Source organism: Chanodichthys erythropterus, chromosome 7 (genome assembly GCF_024489055.1).
Source record: "Chanodichthys erythropterus isolate Z2021 chromosome 7, ASM2448905v1, whole genome shotgun sequence".
Taxonomy (NCBI): domain Eukaryota; kingdom Metazoa; phylum Chordata; class Actinopteri; order Cypriniformes; family Xenocyprididae; genus Chanodichthys; species Chanodichthys erythropterus.
Genome location: NC_090227.1, coordinates 42834268 through 42860526, shown reverse-complemented (window position 1 = coordinate 42860526; position 26259 = coordinate 42834268). Strand labels below are relative to the sequence as shown.

At 38.8% G+C, this 26259-nt stretch overlaps 1 protein-coding gene across 4 annotated transcripts in view; it reads right to left on the bottom strand.

The window, feature by feature from the left end:
* The window catches only part of LOC137023483 (transcription initiation factor TFIID subunit 4), a 113886-nt gene that overhangs the window by 51506 nt on the left and 36121 nt on the right, over nt 1-26259 (bottom strand). For all 4 annotated transcript variants that reach the window (XR_010895544.1, XM_067390652.1, XM_067390653.1 and 1 more), the window contains 3 exons: nt 23233-23363; nt 20537-20662; nt 14069-14125 (listed from right to left, as the gene is read on the bottom strand). Coding sequence is in view for 3 of the 4 variants with exons in the window: in XM_067390652.1 (XP_067246753.1) it covers nt 14069-14125; nt 20537-20662; nt 23233-23363 (314 nt within the window). In the remaining variant the exon portion in view is untranslated. The remainder of the gene's footprint in view (nt 1-14068; nt 14126-20536; nt 20663-23232; nt 23364-26259) is intronic.

Sequence of the window (26259 nt, the reverse complement as noted above, 5' to 3'; positions counted from 1 at the left end):
GAAAATCACATTGGATTTGCAAAGAGCCTGAAATAAAAAAATGATGCTGTGCCTTTTATATTGGATCTGACAGGAACATAATTACATGAGTAAAAAAGGTTTTTACAGTGTCACTATTGCTTTGTTACAGATTGTTTGATATGTACGGATTGTGTGTACATGTGCAACCAAAGTCACCAGTGACCAGTGATTTCTGATTCAGACCTACATCCAATTAAATCAAACCAGTGACTAAACACTCAACTTCACCTTGTTTCTCTTAGTAGGATGAAAATAATCTGTTATTTAAACTGTGATTCAATTATATATAGAAATCGAACAAAGAACGCTCCCTTTACAATCTCTGGAGCTGTCAATCAAACAGCGTTGGACTTGCACCAACAAATGTCTTATTTACATTGTGTTTGCACTGTTAGTTATGATGAAAGCATTCGTCAGTGTGCAGAAATTGAGTTGCAATGATGAGATCACTGCTTTCATGAGCTCAACAACACGTCTGTGATCAACTACATGTTCATCACTGCAACCTTTCATGCCACGATCTCAATATAATGCTTATAATCAACACAGTTAGTAAACCTCCACATGAACACATCAAGAGAGCCACAGTCACTGTCAGTTCTGTGCATGCGTGTAATGAGACCGTTGTCTATTTTTTCATATATATTCATCTATATTCGTAATTCAGAACGTGAGACCGGCGCTGCAGATACACAAACCGTCAACAAATCATCATTTTGACCCGATCATTCATGCTGATCACTTTCTATATTTCAGTCGGCTCACGTTAATACTAAACATTCACCCAGGAACACTAGAACAGTTTTCTGTCTGTACCGTCTCGACTTGTTTGCTCACGGTTTTGCTATTATTCTTGCATTTCGACTCGTTCACTAAACTGAACAGCCAATCAGAGTTCTCTCTCGCCTAAAGGCCTGATGCCAATTCTACATGCTGAATCTCAGGAAAACTTAGTTGGTCGACGTTTAAAAACAGCCTGACGTTGCCGACAACGCTTGGTATGTCCCAGGATTAAAGGGTTAGTTCACCCAAAAATTAATTTCTGTCATTAATTACTCACCCTCATGTTGTTCCACACCTGTAAGACCTTCATTCATCTTCAGAACACAAATTAAGATATTTTTGATGAAATCCGAGAGGTGTATGACAGCAATATAATCACTTTCAAGGTCCAGAAAGATACTAAAGACATTGTTAAGACAGTCATGTGACTGCAGTGGTTCAACCTTAATGTTATTAAGAGATGAGAATACTTTTTGTGCACAAAAACAAACCAAAAATAATGACTTTATTCAACAATCTCTTCCCTGTAAATATCCTTACGCAGGTGACGCAGTTCTGTGTTTATGTCCGAATGCCACCTCAGCATTGGCCACATTGATCACGTGATGCATGAATGTGATGCTGACGCAGGAGCCGGCCAATGAGTCGTCGTTCTGATGTAGAACCAGGAAGCGCTGGATGTAAATAACGTATGAGAATGACACAGAAGAGAAGAGATTGTTGAATAAATGCACACAAAAAGTATTCTCGTCTCTTCGTAACATTAAGGTTGAACCACTGCAGTCACATGACGATGTCTTTAGTGCCTTTCTGGACCTTGAAAGTGATTATATTGCTGTCATACACCTCTATTTTTTCATCAAAAATATCTTAATTTGTGTTCTGAAGATGAACAAAGGTCTTACAGCTGTGAACGACATGAAGGCGAGTAATTAATGACAGAAATTCATTTTTGGGTGAACTAACCCTTTAAGAGGGCTAAAATCATGGTAGGAAAATGCCTTTTATTTCTAAATTATGTCAATTTTTGATGTAAAAAGCATACTAACATTATAAGTGCACCCCAGGAAACATTCTAAAATACTAAAACAACAAAGTTCATGACCCCTTTAAATTTATATAAGCATTATTTATTTTCTCTTACTTTTAGTTCTCCTTTTAAAAATGACAAAGTTCACACTAACATACTGAGAAACTTTGAGCTCTGGGTTTGTGGCCCAATCAATCATTTGTGCCATTATTAAAAGACAAACACGTGTCATTCTTCATTCAAAACATGTTTCATATACAGTTAAACTTCTTTGAATAGTTTTATGCCTCAGAACGATTACAATTCATTCTATGATGGAAATATTCTGAGGTCTTGGCAAAATCACTGCACACAAAACTCAAGCACTCGAGCGCGCGTCTTTCCTCCTGCAAAGTCACATTTTCCGAAGCATAGTTTGAACCAAAGCGTTTAGGCATTATGGGATGTTTGTGTCTCCAGCTGTGGGTCTTTTATGCATCTCAGTCTTATTGGAAGAGGATCGGGCTTCTTCTACCCACAACACTGCGGCGTAAGAACGCAATACTAGCATAAAAACAGACGAAGACGGAGGGAAAAAGAGTGGTGAGAACGATGGAATGGGAAAGAAACTGCAATGGCCTGAGGAGAGAAAATATTTGAGGAAAATTATTCGAACAAAAAGCCAAGAGACTCCCACAGGACAGATCCAAGTTTCACGTGAAGGATCTCAGCTTCATGAGGATGTGAAAAACGTACAAGAAAGAGGGGAGAGAGGACAAACGGTCTTTATTTAGGTCAGGAATGAAGTGAAACACAGGCAATAGTGTCTGAATGTCACATAATTTCTTCATGAAGGAGTGTAAGATGTGTTATTGATGACCGTACAGATAAACAAGTTGTTTTTAGACTATGGAATTGGTCTAATTGGGCTGTTAATGGAAACAGGCAATATCATGGCTTTAATTTTAAACAGTAAACTCTTTTTCAAATTATTTGATCAAAAATACAGTGAAATATTGTTGCAACTTAAAATATTTTGTATTTAAAAAATATTTTAAAATGTAATTTATTCCTATACGGAAGAGAATTAGGGCCAAGCAATAATAAAAAATGAAACCATCTTGAGATTAAAGTTGTTAAGTTTCGAGAAAAAACTCGAAAGTCGAAATAAAATGTTGAGAATAAAGTCATTAAATTACAAGAAAAAAACACGTTAAATTTCAAGAAAAAAGTTCGAGATAAAATGTTGAGAATAAAGTCATTAAATTACAAGAAAAAAGTTGTTAAGTTTCGAGAAAAAAAATCATTAAATTACGAGAAAAAAATCATTAAATTTCGAGAAAGAAGTCGAGATAAAATGTTGAGAATAAAGTCATTAAATTATAAGAAAAAAATTGTTACGTTTTGAGAAAAAAATCATTAAATTACGAGAAAAAAATCGTTAAATTTCAAGAAAAAAGTCGAGATAAACTTTTGAGAATAAAGTTATAATTTAATGACTTTATTCTCAACATTTTATCTCGACTTTTTTCTCGAAATTTAACGAGTTTTTTCTCGAGATGGTTTTATTTTTTATTATTGTTTTGCCCTAATCCTCTTCCATATTCCTATGATTAAAGCTGAATTAAATCTTTTTTGTTTGAACTCTCTCTTTTAGTCTCAGATTAAAGGGATAGTTCACCCAAAAATTAAAATGCTTTATAATGGTTGTAAAGGGGGGATGCAATTTTGAAGCCCAAAAAAATGCATCCATCCATCAAAAAACTAATCCATGCGGCCACAGCCCTATTTCTTTGAACCGCAAGAGACGTCTAAGCTTAAGATACTCCTAAATTTTACATCATAAATCGCTTCAGTGGTTACTCATTCGACTTGCGCAGTATGCATGCGGATGTCTGCCGGACGCTAGTTATTTATAGTGTTAACCCTCTGAATTTAAAAGAAGTCACACTTGCCTTCTTTACGGTCAAAAGTGACCGAAGCCTTTAAAAGTAACTTTTTTGTTTTTCAGGAAAACCAATGTAATATATTTTTGTTCAATAATATTTTTTTATTATTATATAAAATGTTTAGGGTATTTTATGATACTATGTAATATTTATAAATTTTTTATTAGCTATTCTTCCACATTGAAAGTAATACACAATTTTTTTCTAATATATTTTTTTAAATTATTTTTAAGCATTCCATGTTAAAATAGAGACAAAGCATTTAAAATCCACTTTTTGAAGGTAGATTAGTGCCATTTGGTGGGAGTAAAAAAAGAAAACATTTTGTAATGCATGGTGTAAACACTAGATTCCTATAGAGCTCTATATAAAGTAGCTTATTAATTCTATAGTGATTTTTAGACACAAATACTTATTTTTATTAAGTTATGCATTTGGATTTATACTTAGATATTCTCAAAGACTACTTTTTGTCAAGATTTAGATTTATTTTTTTTTTTTTTTGGTTTGAAATGTTGATTTGAAGTGTCGGTTTTTGCATTAATTTGTCTACAGTCAAACCTGAACACAGAGGAAGACATTTTGTCACACATAACATTAAAAGTCAATAAAAATGAACGTGCATGTTTTATTACAGCTTAATAAATCTGGGTCTGATCTGATTTCAACCTCTTATTTGAGTTTTGGCTCAATTTTACCTTATTTTTACGGCCAAACCGGTTCATTTGTGTGTGTCTGTGAATGTGTTTAAGTGATTTTATTTCACACATTTGCATAAACGTTGCCCTGTGTTGGGTGTGTCTATTTTGAACTCTTTACATTTTAGTGCGTCGCCCCTTCATTGCTGTGCACTTTTTTCCTGCACAGTGTCTGATTTGTAGTTTGTACCAACAAAAGATTCTCTGAGTTGTCATATTTTTTCCTATTTCCAATTCATTTCCTTTGTCAGTCATTTTTGACCGCAAAGAAGGTAAGTGTGACTATAAGTGTAAGTGTGAGCGGAAGCACGTGCAAGGCAATAATTTGTGTTTATAAAGTATATACAGTTGTATTTTTTTTCGAAAATGGCCAATCGTTTTGCTAGATTAGTCTCTTATTCCTCGTCTGGTATCGTTTAAAGCTCTTTGAAGCTGCACTGAAACTGTAATTTTGACCTTCAACCGTTTGAAGTCCATTGAAGTCCACTATAAGGAGAATAATCCTGGAATGTTTTCCTCAAAAACCTTAATTTCTTTTTGACTGAAGAAAGAAAGACCTGGACATCTTGAATGACTAATCCTTTAATATGTCCGAATCATGTCCTTGATTTTTTGTGTGTTCATATTGCAAATGTGACAAAAGTCACCAAGTGTCGTCTCATTCTGATGAAGCTACGGTTTTTAACATTTTTAAAATATAAAATTTTTTGGTCAAAAATGACTGAACAGGGCCAGCGGGTTAAATATGAATATTTTTCTTACAAAAACCCATCACTTCAATTCAGAAGGCCTTTATTAAATCGCGTCCACCTTCACAACTATTATAAAGCTTGGAAGAGCCAGGATATTATTAAATACATCTCCGATTGCGTTCATCTGAAAGAAGATAGTCATATACACCTAGGATGGCTTGAGGGTGAGTAAATCACGGAATAATTTTCATTTTTGGGTGAACTATCCCTTTAAACCGACCGTCTGTGTTTGCCGTCCGCTCACAGTCATCAGCAGCAGTATAAACTCACGCGTTTAGCGGCACTGGGAGCAAACGTTTACCGCCACCTCTGTTACTCTGTCCTTGTCTGTGACACGGCGGCCGGCGGGCGCTCTGGGCCAGAGGCTGTTGTGGTAAAATGCACCGGTTTACCCAGGTGGTCAGCAGTGGTCACTCTGCGTCCTCTGCCCTGCCTCGCCTCTCCTCTCCTGTTGAGAGCGGGGCAGCGATGATGAATCTGTGGCCGCAGAGTGTCTGTGTGACCTGACACAGTGATGTATCTGCCAGGGCTTCTCTCGCTCGCTCTCTTTTATGTATTTGCGGCTTCTTTCACTTTATTTTGCCTTCTTCTTCTCTCTATTTGTCATGTGTCCCCTCACAATCTCTCCACTTTTCTCTGCAGATTCGTTTTATCTGCGGCGAGGCGCTGCTTATTAGGGTTCCTGCATCCTGTCTCTTTTTTTGGGGCATTGATTTTCACCGAGGGCACTTTAAAAATATCCCATCTGACCTTTGGGCATCGCTGAGGACTGTGGAAATAGGTTCCCGAACACACGCGCTCGATGACATTACGGGGAATCGGATGTTTGTGAAGGGCTGAAAAAAGACGAATGGATAGAAAACCTGCCCCGATCAGACAACATCTGTCCATCAGACGCACACGCTTGTAGAGGCAGACGCTCCTTTAACAGCGTCTCCCAAAGGAAAGAAAAATCACCAGTCGGATCTCGTCGATATCTCAATTGTGATATTAAACGGAGAGCAAACAGAAAAAGACTCAAGAGAAACATCTGAGAGACTGGCTTTAGTTTCAGGAGAGTTTCAAACTGTGTTCAGGTTCGCCAAGTCTGCAATCAAAAGATCTCAATATGAACTCAAGCATTTCTCATCAGATGATAGAGATATAAAATGATCCACATTCATGCTATAGCTCTGTACTATGACCACTGGTGACTCATTTGGGTCAGTTTTAATTTAAATTAAAGAATTTTAGGGCATCTAAGACAAAGTTCAAGCATGAGACATGAAACATAATGGATAAACATACTGAGAACTCCATTAAGACTCCTGAGCAGTAAAACAGTAAAGTAATATAGAGATATTTATGGATGGATAGATATTCAAATGGATGGATGGATGGATGGATGGATAGATATTCAAATGGATGGATGGATGGATGGATGGATAGATATTCAAATGGATGGATGGATGGATGGATGGATAGATATTCAAATGGATGGATGGATGGATGGATGGATAGATATTCAAATGGATGGATGGATGGATGGATGGATAGATATTCAAATGGATGGATGGATGGATGGATGGATAGATATTCAAATGGATGGATGGATGGATGGATGGATAGATATTCGGATGGATGGATGGATGGATGGATGGATAGATATATGGATGGATGGATGGATGGATGGATGGATGGATGGATGGATGGATGGATGGATGGATGGATGGATGGATGGATGGATGGATGGATGGATGGATGGATGGATGGATGGATGGATGGATGGATGGATGGATGGATGGATGGATGGATGGATGGATGGATGGATGGATGGATGGATGGATGGATGGATGGATGGATGGATGGATGGATGGATGGATGGATGGATGGATGGATGGATGGATGGATGGATGGATGGATGGATGGATGGATGGATGGATGGATGGATGGATGGATGGATGGATGGATGGATGGATGGATGGATGGATGGATGGATGGATGGATGGATGGATGGATGGATGTATGGATGGATGGATGGATGGATGGATGGATGGATGGATGGATGGATGGATGGATGGATGGATGGATGGATGGATGGATGGATGGATGGATGGATGGATGGATGGATGGATGGATGGATGGATGGATGGATGGATGGATGGATGGATGGATATTCAAATAGATGGATGGATGGATGAAAGGCTGGATATTCGGATGGATGGATGGATGGATGGATGGATGGATGGATGGATGGATGGATGGATATTCAGTTGGATGGATATATGCCCTAGCTTTATATTATTCAAGGAATAGACAAAAATTGCGTCATCAGTTACTCACCCACATCATTCCAAACCCACAAATATCTTTTCTACGGAACACAAAAGGAAAATGGATGGACAGATAGATATTCAAATGGATGGCTGGATATTCGGATGGATGGATGGATGCATGGATGGATATTCGAATGGAAGGCTGGATATTCGGATGGATGGATGGATGGGTAGATATTCAAATAGATGGATGGATGGATGGATGGATGGATGGATGGATGGATGGATGGATGGATGGATGGATGGATGGATGGATGGATGGATGGATGGATGGATGGATGGATGGATGGATGGATGGATGGATGGATGGATGGATGGATGGATGGATGTATGGATGGATGGATGGATGGATGGATGGATGGATGGATGGATGGATGGATGGATGGATGGATGGATGGATGGATGGATGGATGGATGGATGGATGGATGGATGGATGGATGGATATTCGAATGGAAGGCTGGATATTCAGATGGATGGATGGATGGGTAGATATTCAAATAGATGGATGGATGGATGGATGGATGGATGGATGGATGGATGGATGGATATTCGAATGGAAGGCTGGATATTCAGATGGATGGATGGATGGCTTGATATTCAAATAGATGATGGACAGATATTCGAAATGATGGATGTATGGATACACGGATAGATGGATAGATATTTGGATGGTTGATGGATGGATAGATAGACAGATAGATATTCGGATGGATGGATGGTTGATGGATATTTAGATAGATGGATGGATGGATGGATGGATGGATGGATGGATGGATGGATGGATGGATGGATATTCAGATGGATGGATGGATGGATGGATGGATGGATGGATGGATGGATGGATGGATATTTAGATGGATGGATGGATGGATGGATATTCAGATGGATGGATGGATGGATATTCAGATGGGTGGATATTCAGATGGATGGATGGATATTCAGATGGATGGATGGATGGATGGATGGATGGATGGATGGATGGATGGATGGATGGATGGATATTCAGATGGATGGATGGATATTCAGATGGATGGATGGATATTCAGATGGATGGATATTCAGATGGATGGATGGATGGATGGATGGATATTCAGATGGATGGATGGATGGATGGATGGATGGATATTTAGATGGATGGATGGATGGATGGATATTCAGATGGATGGATGGATGGATATTCAGATGGGTGGATATTCAGATGGATGGATGGATATTCAGATGGATGGATGGATGGATGGATGGATGGATGGATGGATGGATGGATGGATGGATGGATATTCAGATGGATGGATGGATATTCAGATGGATGGATGGATATTCAGATGGATGGATGGATGGATGGATGGATGGATGGATGGATGGATGGATGGATATTCAGATGGATGGATGGATATTCAGATGGATGGATGGATATTCAGATGGATGGATGGATGGATGGATGGATGGATTGATGGATGGATGGATGGATGGATGGATGGATGGATGGATGGATGGATGGATATTCAGATGGATGGATGGATGGATGGATGGATATTCAGATGGATGGATGGATATTCAGATGGATGGATGGATGGATGGATGGATGGATGGATGGATGGATGGATATTCAGATGGATGGATGGATATTCAGATGGATGGATGGATATTCAGATGGATGGATGGATGGATGGATATTCAGATGGATGGATGGATATTCAGATGGATGGATGGATGGATGGATGGATGGATGGATGGATGGATATTCAGATGGATGGATGGATATTCAGATGGATGGATGGATATTCAGATGGATGGATGGATGGATGGATGGATGGATATTCAGATGGATGGATGGATATTCAGATAGATGGATGGATATTCAGATGGATGGATGGATGGATATTCAGATGGATGGATGGATGGATATTCAGATGGATGGATGGATGGATATTCAGATGGATGGATGGATGGATGGATGGATGGATGGATATTCAGATGGATGGATGTATATTCAGATGGATGGATGGATGGATGGATGGATATTCAGATGGATGGATGGATGGATGGATATTCAGATGGATGGATGGATATTCAGATGGATGGATAGATGGATGGATGGATGGATATTCAGATGGATGGATGGATGGATGGATGGATGGATGGATGGATATTCAGATGGATGGATGGATGGATGGATATTCAGATGGGTGGATGGATGGATATTCAGATGGATGGATGGATGGATGGATGGATATTCAGATGGATGGATGGATGGATGGATGTATATTCAGATGGATGGATGGATGGATGGATGGATATTCAGATGGATGGATGGATGGATGGATGGATATTCAGATGGATGGATGGATATTCAGATGGATGGATAGATGGATGGATGGATGTATATTCAGATGGATGGATGGATGGATGGATGGATATTCAGATGGATGGATGGATGGATGGATGGATATTCAGATGGATGGATGGATATTCAGATGGATGGATAGATGGATGGATGGATGGATATTCAGATGGATGGATGGATGGATGGATGGATATTCAGATGGATGGATGGATGGATGGATATTCAGATGGGTGGATATTCAGATGGGTGGATATTCAGATGGGTGGATATTCAGATGGATGGATGTATATTCAGATGGATGGATGGATGGATATTCAGATGGATGGATGGATGGATATTCAGATGGATGATATTCAGATGGATGGATGGATGGATGGATATTCAGATGGATGGATGGATGGATATTCAGATGGATGGATGGATGGATGGATATTCAGATGGATGGATGGATATTCAGATGGATGGATGGATGGATGGATATTCAGATGGATGGATGGATGGATGGATGGATGGATATTCAGATGGATGGATGGATATTCAGATGGATGGATGGATGGATGGATGGATGGATGGATGGATGGATGGATGGATGGATATTCAGATGGATGGATGGATGGATGGATGGATGGATGGATATTCAGATGGATGGATGGATATATGTCCTAGCTTTATATTATTCAAGGAATAGACAAAAATTGCCTCATCAGTTACTCACCCACATCATTCCAAACCCGCAAATATCTTTTCTACGGAACACAAAAGGAAAATGTAGAAACATGAGAGTGAATAAATGAAGATGGAACTATATTTTCACCTTTAAGCTACACTGTTGTGCAAATCTTATCAAAAGATGAAATTAATTCCTTTAAAAATTAAATTTGGTGTTACGGCATGACTACAAGTGATACTCAAAAGATGTGTAAAGAGTTCTTAACACACACAAACCACATAAGTGCAATATACTGTGTGTGTGTGTGTGTGTGTGTGTGTGTCCTGGTGTGGTTATGAGTAATAAACCTCTCTCTCGCCGTTCTACCCGTCACAGAGAGTGAAGGCAGTGCGGATCAACCTCATTATCCTGATGAAAATTTGGGCAGATGTGCGAAACCTCTACGACAGACGCAAACAGCAGCTCTGTCGCCTGCAGCCAATCAGGAGATGAAAACCGGAGGAAGAACCACACTGAGAAACGACCACGGCCATTACGCCCAGAGAGAGAGAGAGAGAGAGAGAGAGAGAGAGAGAGAGAGAGAGAGAGAGAGACGGGAAAACACGGTTTCTGGTGGAACAGCAAATAAAAGTGAGATTTCAGCCTTTTTAAAATTCTGATTGGAAACAAGTTGGGAGTTTTTGACGACACATACCGAGCGTGTGTGTGTGTGTGTGTGTGAGCTGTAGTAGTCGTTCTGTGGGTTGGAAAGTTAATCTGGCTGTGTTGAGATGATGAGCTGCCTGCCACTTAACAGGGCGGAGATCCACTTTGATCACACGGCCTCAGGCGCAGCCTATTACAAATCACCTCATTTACATACAGCACAGGCTGATGGGAAGACTACAATCCACTCTAAAGGGTTACCTCGCTAATGTGGAGCAGAAGTGTGGGAGCGAGAGAAAAGATGGACAGATGACAGTCAGGAAATCCAGTAGCGAAAGATGATCATTAGTTACCAAACCTTTAGAACTGAGTATTAAAGTTCAGTATGAACATAATCCTGCAGTGTTTGTGCTCCAGACATGAACGATTCCTCAAATCAAGTGTGTTGTTGAGGAGAAGGTGTATTTTTACTTTACTGATCAGATGCACCATTTTTTATTTATTCTAAGTCTTTTTGCAAAACATTTCATTAAAATCAACAGGCTAAAGAACACTTACACAGGGAACTTTTGCCTTTGGTTTAAAAATACCATAGCAAAAACAACTAAACTAAATAATATAAATTTCAAGCATTATTAAAGTCAAGTAAACAAATTAGCAATCGCACAGCCTAAATACAACTGAACAAAAGATATGATTGAAATAAACAGTGTTTTAAGATTTCCAAGTATTCAGGTACAGAAACTGCAATCAAATGTATAAAATGCACTTTATGAAAAAAATATACACTACAAATATAGTTACAAAAGTTATTCAGTCAAGAACAACAACTGAATTTTTTCTTTGTTTTTTGTTGTTTGATTAACATTATTATAGAGACGGCAGCAGGAATATTAGGCTGCTGTCACTTTAAGAGAATATACTGTTGCACATGCATTATCTTTGTCAACTGTTTACATTCACTTAAGACATAACTGACTGTGTTTACGGATATTTTGACATATTTTTGTGTGTATTTGTCCGTTCAAGTGCAAAAAGACGCGGAAGAGAACTCCATTAAGACTCGTATGCTATTCAGTATGAGAGGCGGCTTTCTGTGTGCGCTTTGGATGTGTGAAAACAGCGCACGAGTCTTTATGCGCTTGAATGGTTTAACTTTATATTAAAATGCACACAAAGGAACTGATAAGAGGAATCTAAATTTTAATTTTTAAAACAATGCGACTATGCGATTCCTGATTCCTTAAAGGATTAGTTCACTTCAGAATTACAATTTCCTGATAATTTACTCAACTCCATGTCATCCAAGATTTTTTTTCTTCAGTGGAAAAGAAATGAAGGTTTTTGAGGAAAACATTCCAGGATTTTTCTCCATATAGTGGACTTCACTGGGGTTCAAATTACAGTTTCAGTGCAGCTTCAAAGAGCTCTACATGATCCCAGATGAGGAATAAGAGTCTTATCTAGAGAAACCATCAGTTATTTTCTAAAAAAAAAAATAAATGCATATAATTTTTAACCACAAATGCTCATCTTGCACTGCTCTGTGATGCTCCACACATTACGTAATCACATGAAAAAATCACGTGTGACGTAGACGGAAGTACCGCGGTAGAGCGAAAAACTCAAAATCGTCCAACAATGTTGTTTTACCTTATTTTGTAAAGGTCGTTTGACTTAGTTTTTGCACGTTCGCTTTGTAAACACTGGATCGGTACTTCCATCTACATCACGTGTGACCTTTCCAACATGATTACGTCATGCATGGAGCATCACAGAGCAGTGCAAGACGAGCATTTGTGCTTAAAAATTATATAAATTTTATTTTTAGAAAATGGTCAATGGTTATCTGAGTCTAGATAAGACTCTTATTCCTCGTCTGGGATCATGTAGAGCTCTTTGAAGCTGCACTGAAACTGACATTTTCAACCCGTTGAACCCCAGTGAAGTCCACTATATGGAGAAAAATCTTGGATATATAGTTTTTTGATGTTTACCACATTTAATTACGCTTCCAACTCATGAATTGCAAAAAAAGTAAATTCTTCATCACTGAGCAGCCTATGTTCTTTGTGTTTGTTCTAAAAGCAAAGGAGGAAAAACATAAATAAAAGAGTCATTTTCTGCGCTGGAGTTGCTACAAAGTTAGTGACAAACACAGACGCTCACAGAGGTACCAGAGTCAAAACACACAGTGAAAACACACCTGCGGGTGGAGAGTTGTAATTGAACTCAGTCAAAGCCTCAGTGAAGGCCGAGTGCAAACATCGCTGTGCACATCACAAACACACACAAATGTACTAAAGCCGAAACTGTTTGATTCTTCAAATGCCACAAACACATGCATCTGCTCAGCATCACAGTCAACTGCTCCGTACAGAAAGCTCATGTTTTTAGTGGGTCATTAAGTCTGCTGAGAATCAAGAACAGCACTATTTTTTAATTGGCAGAGTAAAAAAATAAAAATCAATGCGGGAGAAAACACAAGCAAGCAATCTGTGCCTCATACCGCGGTAACAGTTTCTAATTGTGCCCCTTTTTGCTAATGCAAGACGAGAACGCAATGCCGTCCGCCTTTATGATGCTAATGGCCTTGGCAAATTATCCGTCAAACAGGAAAAACTCTGACTTCATCTCCAATCAGATTCCACATTCCGACCGGATAAAAGCACAGAACATTCCCCTAAATATCAGCTCAGAGCTGGAGAAAAGAGGAAAACGCTCATTTTTTCGCAGGACATCAATCAATGAAAATAATTCCTCAAACTTTCTTCTTTTTTTTCCCAGAGTCAGACTTTAAATGGCATTACATATGTAGCACGGCATAAAAAATTCATCTGCCGGAGCCTTGAAATGTCACTGGTAATGATGGAAGCCTCACCTCTTTTGCTTTCTGCTTCAGACGGGCTTGTTCTGGATCTTCTTGCCGCGAGCGACTCTGGGAGAGAAAGAGAGAGAGAGATGGAGGGAGGATGAACGACAGAAGGAACGATGGAGGGAGAGACGGGCAGACGGCAGGTGAGCGTGTCGTGAGCTCAACTCATCTGCGGCACTAAAATAGTTGCGGACAAACGAGGGCAGATCTGATGTGTCAAGGACAGTATGTGTGTGTGTGTGTGTGTGTGTGTGTGTTCAGCGGTGACTGATTCTACGCCCGCAGGCTGTGCCCTCCAAACACAGCCGACACACACACACACACACACACACACACACACACACATAGCCGCAGGCAACTACTAATCAAAAGACACAAGTTACAAATGCAGGTTCAGCTGAAACTCATCAGTGTGTGTGTGTGTGTGTGTGTGTGTGTGTGTGCATACAAATGTAAAAAATTAAACAACTTTTGTGTGTGTGTGTGTGTGTGTGTGTGTGTGTGTGTGTGTGTGTGTGTGTGTGTGTGTGTGTGTGTGTGTGTGTGTGTGTGTGTGTGTGTGTGTGTGTGTCGGTGTCAAAACTATAAAGGCCCATTCACACCAAGAATGTTAACTATAAAGATAACTATATTAGCGTCCACACCATCGGATGTTATCGTTCTGTTTATTATAAGCGCACTGCAGTTTTGTCGTCTGTCACTTTAAATGCTCAAGCTCTTTAAAGGGGTGGTTGATTATGATTTGACTAACTTTAGTTAGTGTGTAATGTTGCTGTTTGAGCAAAAACAATATCTGCAAAGTTACGATGCTCAAAGTTCAATGCAAAGAGAGATATTTTCTTTTACAGAAATCACTTTTTAAGGACTACAACAAACGGCTGGTAGGGACTACAACGAGCTTCTTCCTGGGTTGCTGACATCACTAACCCCCTCATTAACATAAACCCCGCCTCTGGGAACATGCAACAAAGGGGGCGGGCCATGTTGGGCTGCTTTAGAGAAGAGGAAGAGTTGTTGTAGTAGAGTGTTGTTGACATGCCGTCATTTTACCCCAGACTACTTCACATGACGGCACATGCTAATCTCTCCATCAGTGTCAACTCCGGTTTGAACAATGTAAGGCTGAACACTTTCATCATTTTACTGTGTGAGATTCTCCAGCTTTGTTGTTGTTGAGCTGTTAAAGCTCCGCCCTCTTCTGGAAAGCGGAGCTCATTTGCATTTAAAGGGACACACACAAAAACTGCATGTTTTTGCTCACACCCAAATAGGGGCAAATTTGACAAGCTATAGTAAATGATCTGTGGGGGATTTTGAGCTGAAACTTCACAGACACATTCTGGGGACTTACAATATTACATCTTGTAAAAGGGGCATAATAGGTGTCCTTTAAAACAGGATGGATTCTGATTTGCTGTCAATGTTTTTATTGTTTATCAGCTGGAATAAATCATTCTGAAAGTGATTCAAATGATATAGTTTCTCTGTGCCGCTATCGTTATAGTTGTGGTGTGAACTCTGCTATTCTCTTACATTTAGAATGATTTTTAGAACTATACCTTTATCGTCATTGGTGTGAATGGGCCTTAAGGGTGGTCAAAATAAAACCGTAATCGTAATATGGCTAAGTGAGATTATCAAATCCCAAAGGGGTTTCAAACTGTTTTCTTACACATGAGCATCTTATAATCCAGTGTTTTCTATGGAAAGCTTGTTTCTGCCACTGAATAAAAAATAAAAAAGGTAATTATGACTTTTTGACTCACAATTGCGTTTATATAATGCAATTCTGTGAAAAAAAGTCGCAATTATCTTTTAAATTGTTTTATTCTGTGGCGAAAACAAGCTTCTATAGTTTTCAGTGTCTTAGTGTGACTCGATTCACAGTAAATGCTGCTCCGCATGAAGTTTGGGTCGCTTTAACATGCATTTGGAAACACAACATGAGCCAATCATTTTCACAAACTTGTAATGAGAAGCACTTATCAACAAGCTTTAAGGAAAATAAAGAAATTAAGACAACCAATAAAATTATTATTATTAAATACATTTTTTTTTATTTTACATTGAAATACTATAATACTAATAAAATGTTATCTTGTCTTAAATCATTTTTTTAGTAATATTAAATACTTATTATTATTATTATTATTATTATTATTATTATTATTATTATATAGCCATATTGATATATAATCAAAACATTTTGACCAAATTGTGCAGCCCTACAAACAAGCACAGCAAACCTGCATTTTTTTTTAAATTTAATTTAATTTAATTTTTTTTTTTTTTTGGATAATGTTCAGAGAACACTCAGAGATTACATTTTCATAAGTTAATGGGAATGGGAACATTCTTACAACATATTTTTGTCCGCTGGGATGATGAACAAAATGTGTAGAAGCATAAGCTTTTGTTGGTCACAGAACATATTTTCTACAATAATCTAAAAACCAATGGAAAAATCCAATGAGGGAACCAGGGTGATGCAAACTTATAAAAATACGTCATCCCTGCAGCTCTCGTGTGTGTGTGTGTGTGTGTGTGTGTGTGTGGTCAGAGAGGGTAAATCTCTCTGCTGAAGCATTTAATTGTGGCCTAGTGTGATTTCACTCTCATTTTGTCTGTTTTAAAGCGAGACGTGTGAGGTGTGTGCGTGTGATCCTGAGGGCTTTGTGTTTAGGTCTCCAGTCTTTTTTTAATTGCCCCATGAGGATGTCTCCTAACTCACCCTCACTCGGCGAGGAGAGGAGAGGGGCGGCAGTACTCTGCCCTTCCTCACTGCTAATTGGTTTTAAATATATCAGGCGGTTCACGTACTGGTCGCTATCTGGGCTGAGAGTAATGCGTTTGGCCCCTGGCCCTCGCGCTCGTCCCTGAAGACTCCAGTCATATTTGAAATGGACGATGAGATTTATTTTAGTAGGTTCATGTTTAAGGGGTCAAATCACGCTGAGCTTAAAGACGCACAGTGAGAATACAAGGACACAAACGAATCAGAGCTGATTAGTGGTTTCTGTTCCCACGGAATGATCTAAACCCAAACTAAAACAAGATTTGTTTGTTCTGTCTGTCAATATTCATTAACTGCCATAACTTTCCACTAAGGTCTCATTTTTAACATTAGTTGATGCATGAACTAGAAATGAACAATATATTTTTATAACATTTATAAGGGGTTCAAGTGTGTAGCTCTACTGTAACTGTTAAAATTCCCAAGGATTTGCATTCTCCCCTAAAAGTGAGACCAAACAGACCAAATCATAAGTCGTAGAGACTTGAAACTTTGAGGGCTGGTAATGCTCACACCATCTACAACGTCACCAAGGCTCGCCCTGATCGCCCTGACGGTGGCGCTACAACGGTCAAAAGTACACAATCGCTCATAACTGGGATTTTTTGAAAAACCTACTTTTGCGTACTAGTCCTAGGTTTTGGGCCTGATCGGAAGCAAACCAGTGCAGCGAGATTCTCTGGAGTCTGATTGTTAATATTTATAAAAAAAAAAGTAAAAATTCCAATTCACGGATCCTAAGAGCCGCCAAAATGTTTGAAGTGGGTGGAGCCACTATTACTTAAATGGCTATAACTCGTGGACAGAATGAGATCTTTTCACTAAATTTGGCACATCTATGTAAGAGCTCATTCTGCGGTCACGTGAAAAAGGACGTGGTGACTGGCCACTTGGTGGCGCTATAACAGGGAAAAAAATCATGAAAATGGCAATAACTACTTTGCCATTAGTCCGATCGACTTGAAAATTGGCATACAGTGCCTTTGTCCGAGGTGCCATGACTGTTTATGAGGACACTGACGCATCACAAAAACATGTCCGCCACCGGCCAATGAAATTTGAGCATTTATCAGACGAGGTTAACAGAGGCCGAGGGCCTGTTTGACTCACCGGGGGCGCCTTCGTGTTTTTCAAGTGCGTAAAGAATTGTGTATCGCTCAATACGTTCGCATACATTTGTACCACATGGTAGAACTCCTTATTCTGATCAACTTTGCCTCTAGGACCGCCGCTGTCCATTGAATCGTTCGATAAATATTGGAGATTATTTCAAAAAACAACTTTTGGCGAACTAGTCCTAGGTTTTTGGCTCAAACTTGATAACTGTTAAAAAGCTTTAAAAATGCTGCATTTTCTATGGTAAATTGCCTGTATTTGCTGCAAATGGTATTTTACATCTATGATCGAGATGGTTACAGGCTTGCTAATTAAAACATAATACCTTTTTACGCATGTGCTTAAAGGCCTTAAAGTGCTTGAACCCCAATAACTGCTGCTCACAGCTGTATTTAATCTTTGTTACTGTTGGTTAACAGAAAAACAGTTAGTTCACAGTGCATTAACAGATACATTTTTTTATTTTAGAAATGTTTTAGTAAACATTCAAATTAACATTAAGTAAGATTACTAAATGCTGTAGAAGTATTGTTCATTTTACACTCAGAAAAAAAGATTCAGTGGGGTTCTATATAGAACCCTAGAGTTCTTGATTCAGTTTTAAAGAACGCTTTATTCCAAAAAGGTTCTATATAAATGATAATATTTCAATTTATCTAGTGATGAAGTGTGTTATGAGCTGTTTAATTTAAAAATGAATTAAAACAAAATTAATTCATTAAAACTAAATCCATATCATGACCCGATGACAGAACCTGTGAAAGGTTCTATATATGAAGTGCCCGAAGGAACCCTTTAAGGTTCCATTTAGAACCTTTTCTTCTAATAGTGTAACTAATGTTTACAAATGGGACCTTACTGATTCATTCCAGTTTCCAGACTACATTGGCAGTGATTTGTGGAGTTTAAAGAGCTACAGAAGACACATTTTTGATGCATTTGAGCTGTAAACACACACCATGTTTCACTGATCGCATTTTAGGCTCCAGCGGAGTTGAAATCCCTCACAACCCTGACACTTCAGCTTGCGTAACGTCCCACCCCGGCACAAAGTCACGGAGGTCGGCATGGCCATTCACACTCGCATACGAGCTAAACTGTCTCGTTTTGGGTGGCCAGTGGAAATATAATCTAGCTACGGCATAATAACGGCATTAGGCCAAAGGGAGGTGAGACTCTGCCGTGCGAGGGGGTCTTTACGGCGGGTCATCGTCTCTGAGCTAAATGAATTAATGACGGAAACGAGCAGAACTATTTCACTGCGGTGCTCCGGGCGACGGGCGCAGGGCAGAGTGGACGCAATCGCCTCTTTAATTGGAAACTCCATCGTCTGGGGTTATCAGGGGCTTCCAGGATCAGTGCTGGACGCTGGAAAAGAGTCTCACATATAAACTTTGTTCAAACATCCTCAGATCAGTTGTGGGATGATGTCAGTGCCAGAGATATTGGGCATAATTCGCATTTCTGAGTAAATCTCTTTGTCAGTAAATACATTCTTGGGTAACTTGCTTTTGCCAATTGATTTCATTACTATAATTCGATATCTGCAAATTGGCAAAAAAAATTATGCATAAAAATAATGCAAGCAAAAAAAGTTTAACATAGATATTAGAGTTCTGTGATTTGATTTTTAGTAGTTTTTGTCATTTTTATTAGTTTTAGTTTTTTAGTTAAACTAAATGAACATGATAAATGTTGCTTTGGCAACTAGCTGAAATAAAATAAGTTTAAGTTTTTATATATATATTTTATTTTATTTTAGTTAACATTTATTTTATTTTAAGATTTTTATGGTTTTAGTTTTATAAAGTCTATTTACATCAAAAGTGACAAAGCAATGAAAATCCCAGATGAATTTATCACTTTTCATAACCCAAAAATGAAACATTCTCATACCTGAACGAAAGTGGAATCAAACTACGTTCTTGCAGATAATTTATTGCAAAATTCAGGCATCTGATATTGACAAATTTATTTGATTTAATGCAAAATATCTGGAATGGTGCTTCTAAACATGTGACTCAAAAATCTTATTGGTTGCATATTGTTGTCAATCCTAAATATGACATATTTACTGGAAATTAATTTTTCAATAATTTAACAACATATTAGCATGTTCATGGTTCTCTGATGTACATGCATGTAAACACATTCATTTTAGTAGTAAGTGTTTTATTTTAAAATGAATTCTGTTTTAATATTACATTAATTTTAAAATGAATTCTGTTTTAATATTACATGATGATTTCATTAAGTAAATTTTCATCAATTCATAAACTGAAGTTTGGGAAACCCTGATGCATAAGATGAAAGAAAAATAACACTGTTTCATTGCCAGACAGATTTTTGAGGTTCATTGATTTATTGGTCACTAATTTTGCATGATATTTTGACTAAGCAGAAATTGTTTATGTTGACAGATTTTAGAACTGGCACAAGCGGACATGGTTTTCATTTTAAAATGAACAAGCGTGGGCCATCTAACTAATTTATTTGTCCAGTTTGCAGCAAGGTGAAGAATTCCTGAGCTTCTCCAACATTTACGTGAGGATCTGAGAGATTACCTTCGCCGCTCGGAGGAGAATCTCTCGCTCTCGCTCGTCTTTCCTCTGCTTTTCCATCCGTTCCAACTGCTCAAAAAACTTGAGCTGCGAGCGCGCGTCAGACGACTGCTCGTACCACTCGTCTTCCTGAGGAGACACAGAGAGAAAGAGCTCGTGAGATGCTCAACCAAAAGTTCTGATACTCGTAAACACATTTTAACTTATTTATGAGTGTTTATTATGACTCAATCGTGATGAAAACCTTCTTCCTAGGCAGGTGAGACGGAAGTTTATGGGACTAACGCAAAAAACATGTTTACTCCAGAATGCGACCTGGATTGTTTTGAGCACTTCCTGCGCTATCCCTGCTTCTTTTCATTTTCTGACAAGCTTGTCTCTCCTCTCATCCCTGTCTCCATCTCTCCTGTCCTTTGTTGGCTATGAAGTCAGGACGATCTTGTTTTTTGCTGATGTCAACAGAGTTTCTTCACACGGGCGCATGGCTCATTTATAAACCGGAGAGAGCGGCAGACGCAAACCAACAAAACAAAAAAGCCACAACACACACCAAACAGAAAAACAGAAAAACAAAACGTGCGTCCTCTCCGCTAAACTACTCGCCATGTACACAAATAAACAGCTTTTAAAAGCTCCTCCACCTGCTTATCCTCCTTTGTGGCTTTGTTTTGTTCATCTTGGGTTCCCGTTAATGCGAGTCTCTTGAAAGAGCGCTACATTTAATGCGAGGCGCTCGACTGTGTGGTTAAAGCATGTGTTGGACTCTCTGGCTGTGGGTTTGAATATTGAATTGTTTACCTGGTGCTTCTGTCTCTTTGTCATTTATGTGCCCAAAAGTTTACACTTCAACAACACTTTACCATACGACTGTGTGTGAACTAACAATGAGCAGTACTACAACACTTATAATACATACTAATGCATTCTAAAAGATGCACTAGTTTATGCATAATGAACTAACAATTATATTTATAAACCATAAAAGGAAAGTTCATCTAGACAAACTTTAGCAAACCTTACAATCAGACGGACAGACAAGTTATTTAGTGAGACAGGCAGTCAGATTGACAAGTGATTGCTAGGCGGTTGCTAGGGTGTTACTGTCCAAGGTGGTTTATACAGCATTCTAGGTGACTGTTGCTAGGGTGTTGCCAAGTGGTTTCTAGGCAGTTGTAGGATGTTCTAGAAGGATTCATAGGCATTTTGGGTCACTGATATCGGGTGCTGCAAATGAGTTAATCATGCTCTTTATGTGTAAATGAGTTCTTCTGTTACTAAACTGATGTAGGTGGTTGCTATGGTGTTGCTAGGGTGTTCAAGATGGTTTCTCTGGCATTCTGGGTGGATGCTAGAGTGATGTGGGTGGTTGCTATGGTGTTACTAGGTGGTTGCTAGCATATTCTGCATGGCTGCTCGGGCATTTTGAGTGGTTGCCTGGGTGCTGCCAAGGAGTGGTTGCAAGTGCATCACTAGGCAGTTGCTAGGGTATTCACTGTGATTGCTAGGGTACTGCTTGCATTAGCTAGGCTGTCGTGGGTGGTTGCTGGAGCATTGCTAGGCAGTGGCTGGGGTGTTCAAGATGGTTTCTAGGGCATTTCTGGTTGGTTGGTTGGTTGGTTGGTTGGTTGGTTGGTTGATTGAGTGTTGCAAGGCTGTTACTAGAGTGTTGTGGTTGGTGGGTTGCTAGGCTGTTGCTATGGCATCAATAGGCAGCCTGGATGTTTCTTTAGTGCTTGATAGAGTAAATGCCGGTGGTTGCTATGCTATTCCTAGGTGGTTGCTAGGGTACTGGCAAAGAGCTCTGTATGGTTGCTAGGGCATTGCTAGGTAGTTTCTAGAGTGTTCAAGATGGTTTGTAGGGCATTCTAGGTGGTTGGTTAGGTGTTGCTATATGGTTACTAGTGTATTCAAGGCGGTTGTTAGGGCATTGCTAGGGCATCGCTAGACAACTGCTAGGGTGTTCCAGTGGTTGTTAGGGCATTGGTACGTGGTTTCTAGAGGGTTCAAGACAGTTTATAGGGCATTCTGGGTGGTTGCTTAAGTGTTACTAGTGTATTCAAGGTGGTTGTTAGGGCGTTGCTAGGGCATAACTAGACAACTATAGAGGGTTCAAGACAGTTTATAGGGCATTCTGGGTGGTTGCTTAAGTGTTACTAGTGTATTCAAGGTGGTTGTTAGGGCGTTGCTAGGGCATCACTAGACAACTGCTAGGGTGTTCCAGTGCTTGTTAGGGCATTGGTACGTGGTTTCTAGAGTGTTCAAGATGGTTTATAGGGCATTCTGGGAGGTTGCTTAGGTGTTTCTATATGGTTGCTAGTGTATTCAAGGTGGTTGCTAGGTCATTGCTAGGGCATCACTAGGCAGCTGCTAGATTGTTCCAGTGGTTGCTAGGGCATTGCATACACAGATGAATAAATACCCAATGCATGACTAATGTTAACATGTAGAACATCATGTAAAATGTTTCTAAATAAATCATTGTTGCTCTCTTCAAATCTCTGATATTTTTGCATATATTTTAAGTGTTGAACAGCAAATGATTTCCATGATTGAATTAGCTTTTGCTATCAGCAGATGAATGAAACAATGTGTTTTTGTGACACTAAATAATGTTTGTGTCATTTGTAGAAAAACTATTTACAGCAACACAGAATACATATATAAATAAAAGCCTCTTGAAGACTGATCCCATCTCGTACCTTACACGAGTCCATTCTGTGCTGGGCGATGGAGGAAACTTTCTCCAGCACCGTCCGTAATCTGGACTGGGTGGCGTGAGAAATGAAGTTCACAGCCTCCAGCGGTACGTCCGTCACTCCAAACTTCTTAGCTGAAACAAGAAAGACAGATGTTATGAAAATATCAATAATCAAACAAAACACATCACCACACAGATGTTTGGAAGGAAGTTCAGCGAGAGAAAATTACATCTGTCCTATCTTATAAATCCTCCACAAAAAGGTCCAATATGTGTTGAGAAAATAAAGGGTTGTTATGGTGAACTGACACGACCTGCATTTAAAACACAAAAATGCTGAGAGGTAGTTTTGCAGCTTCTGTGGCTCATTTTCAAACCTGATTTCCTGAAATTTTAGAAAATTGAGTTTGGATGAGCCTCTGTGGTTTGGAAGGTCCGCAAATGTGATGCAACCACCCAGAAAAGCTCAGGAGACTTAAATCAGCAACATTGTCTCATTTGTTTCTCGTAAAATTTCTTAAGAAAAATAAACAGACTAATGCTGTCAAATCGATTAATCGCGATTTAAATTATCTTGCAGATATTGGGATCTTGGCAAATCTGAACACAGTCTGTGAAATTTTTGAGAAACATAAGACATTACGAGGGTCTTTTTATCAGGAGAAACATCTGAGAAACAAGAGCAGATGTCTGCTATTGATGTTTTAATGTGATTTTTCTTTCCTATACGAAAAAGAGAAGATGGGAAAAGAAAAACAGCTCTTTTTTTGAGTTGACAACTTTTGCTTTAAAGGATAATTAGTGCTGGAATTTATAAGAACGCTGCAAACCTTCACAGCGCTTCTATCTACAACATCCCCGTCTTTAATTTGCTATTAACATAAGTTCTTCTTCCACTGTTATTTTAAGAAAATCACACCAATTATTTAAATCAGCCGCTAAACGTGCCGAGAGTGTCCTTAATGACTCCGAACGAGATCTTACAAGGGTAAAAAAGAAATGCTGAAAACATCTTAGGAATGTCAAAACATGAGGAGTTTCTTAAGGCCACAGCTCTTTAAAAAAACACAAGAAAGATTTAGATGAACTGAAGAATTTCTATTCGGTCCAAAAAATAACAAGCTGCTTTTGCAGAGCATAAAATCTCTGGGTAATCTCCTAATGCAGGTTTACCTGTGTTAAAAATTAGACTGGCAGGCTTGGTCCGCTCATGGTGATATGCATGAAGTATATTTACATTTATGCATTTGGCAGATGCTTTTCCCTGGTAATCGAACCCCTGACCTTGGTGTTGCAAGCCTCATGCTCTACTGTTTGAGCAGGAATGCACACACAAAGTAAAAAGCATGCAATTTTTTGATTTCATATAGGTAAAAGACATGATAACTGTTTAAGAAAGACTGAGTGGATGTGAACATTGTGTATGAGGGTGAATCAGGGCATTCGGTGTTTGTGTGCATTGTGTTTTGTTGGGTTGTGTGTGTGCATTTCTCTCAGATTGAGCCGAGCTGGCAGGATTTGTGCCTCCCTTGGTTTGCTGTCACCTAAGAGTTCTCCAGCAGCCCATCAACGACACCACACCACACCGCTGTGGCCCAGCAGGGGGCGCTTCGTCCTCCTACACACACTCCTGCACCTTTGAGAAGAATTACACGTTTCTAACGCACAGCGCGCTCCCAGCGACAGCTCGATGCCGACGCTAACGCGCGGTAAAACAGATAACCCTAGGGCTTCTGACGCTTAACTGAGATCTAATGTGTAGCGAACACAAGGGTGACAGAACAAGTGCTGGTTTAAACTAGTTTGTGAGGAAACTTTCTACGTCTTTCACACAACTCATACAATTCTAGTCTGAAAATGCTGCATTTTGTGAGAGAAACTCACACTTCATTTAGCAGTGGACAGCTATTCAAAAAGCATTTTCTTGTGTTTGCATGGGTTTTTATTGCATAGATGCACATCAACCTCTACCAAGTGGCAAGCCGTTGTATGTCTATTTTTTCCCCCTCCAAACCAAGATGGCTGATGGCCATTCAGAACTGCCAAGCTCCTCCAGAATATCCATCCATTAGTTCTATCCTAGGAGACTTGTGCTGGTAAAAAAAAAAGTAGTATCATCAAGCAATATCTAATGAGTCATATCTGATTTTAGATTGGTTGGCAATTCTGATTAATCATCTGTCCACTAAATTGGTCATCATGCATAAAAAGCTATATTTCAGCTACAATTCATACTATTACTCTGACAGTTTTTAAAAAATACTTCATCTACAGTAACTTTTTTGACAGTAAATAAATGTATTTGTGTTATTAGAATGTCATTTGCATTAACATCAAAAATGTAATGTGATTACATATACGTAATGTACAAGTAATGTGTTACTTGTATTGCATTACTTGTTACATCAAAAAAGTAATCTGATTACACAATGCATGTTATTTGTTATGCAATACTTTACTCATAACATCAAAAAAGTAAAATGATTATGTAATGCATGCAACATGTAATGTTACTTTACTCGTAACATTGAAAAAGTAATCTGATTACGTAATGCATGTTACTTGTAATGCGTTACTTTACTCCTCACATCAAAGTTATCTGATTAAACTATGCACATTACTTGTAATGTGTTACTTTACTCATAACATCAAAAAAGCAATCTGATTATGTAATGCACGTTACCTGTAATGCGTTACTTTACTCCTCACATCAAAGTTATCTGATTAAACTATGCACATTACTTGTAATGCGTTACTTTACTCCTTACATCAAAAAGTAATCTGATTACATAATGCATGTTACTTGTAATGCATTACTCTAAACATCAAAAAAGTAATCTAATTACGTAATGCACATTACTTGTAATGCATTACTTTACTCCTTACATCAAAAAGTAATCTGATTACGTAATGTATGTTTCTTGAAATGTGTTACTTTACTCCTTACATCAAAAAGTTATCTTATTACACTATGCACATTACTTGTAATGTGTTACTTTACTCATAACATCAAAAAAGCAATCTGATT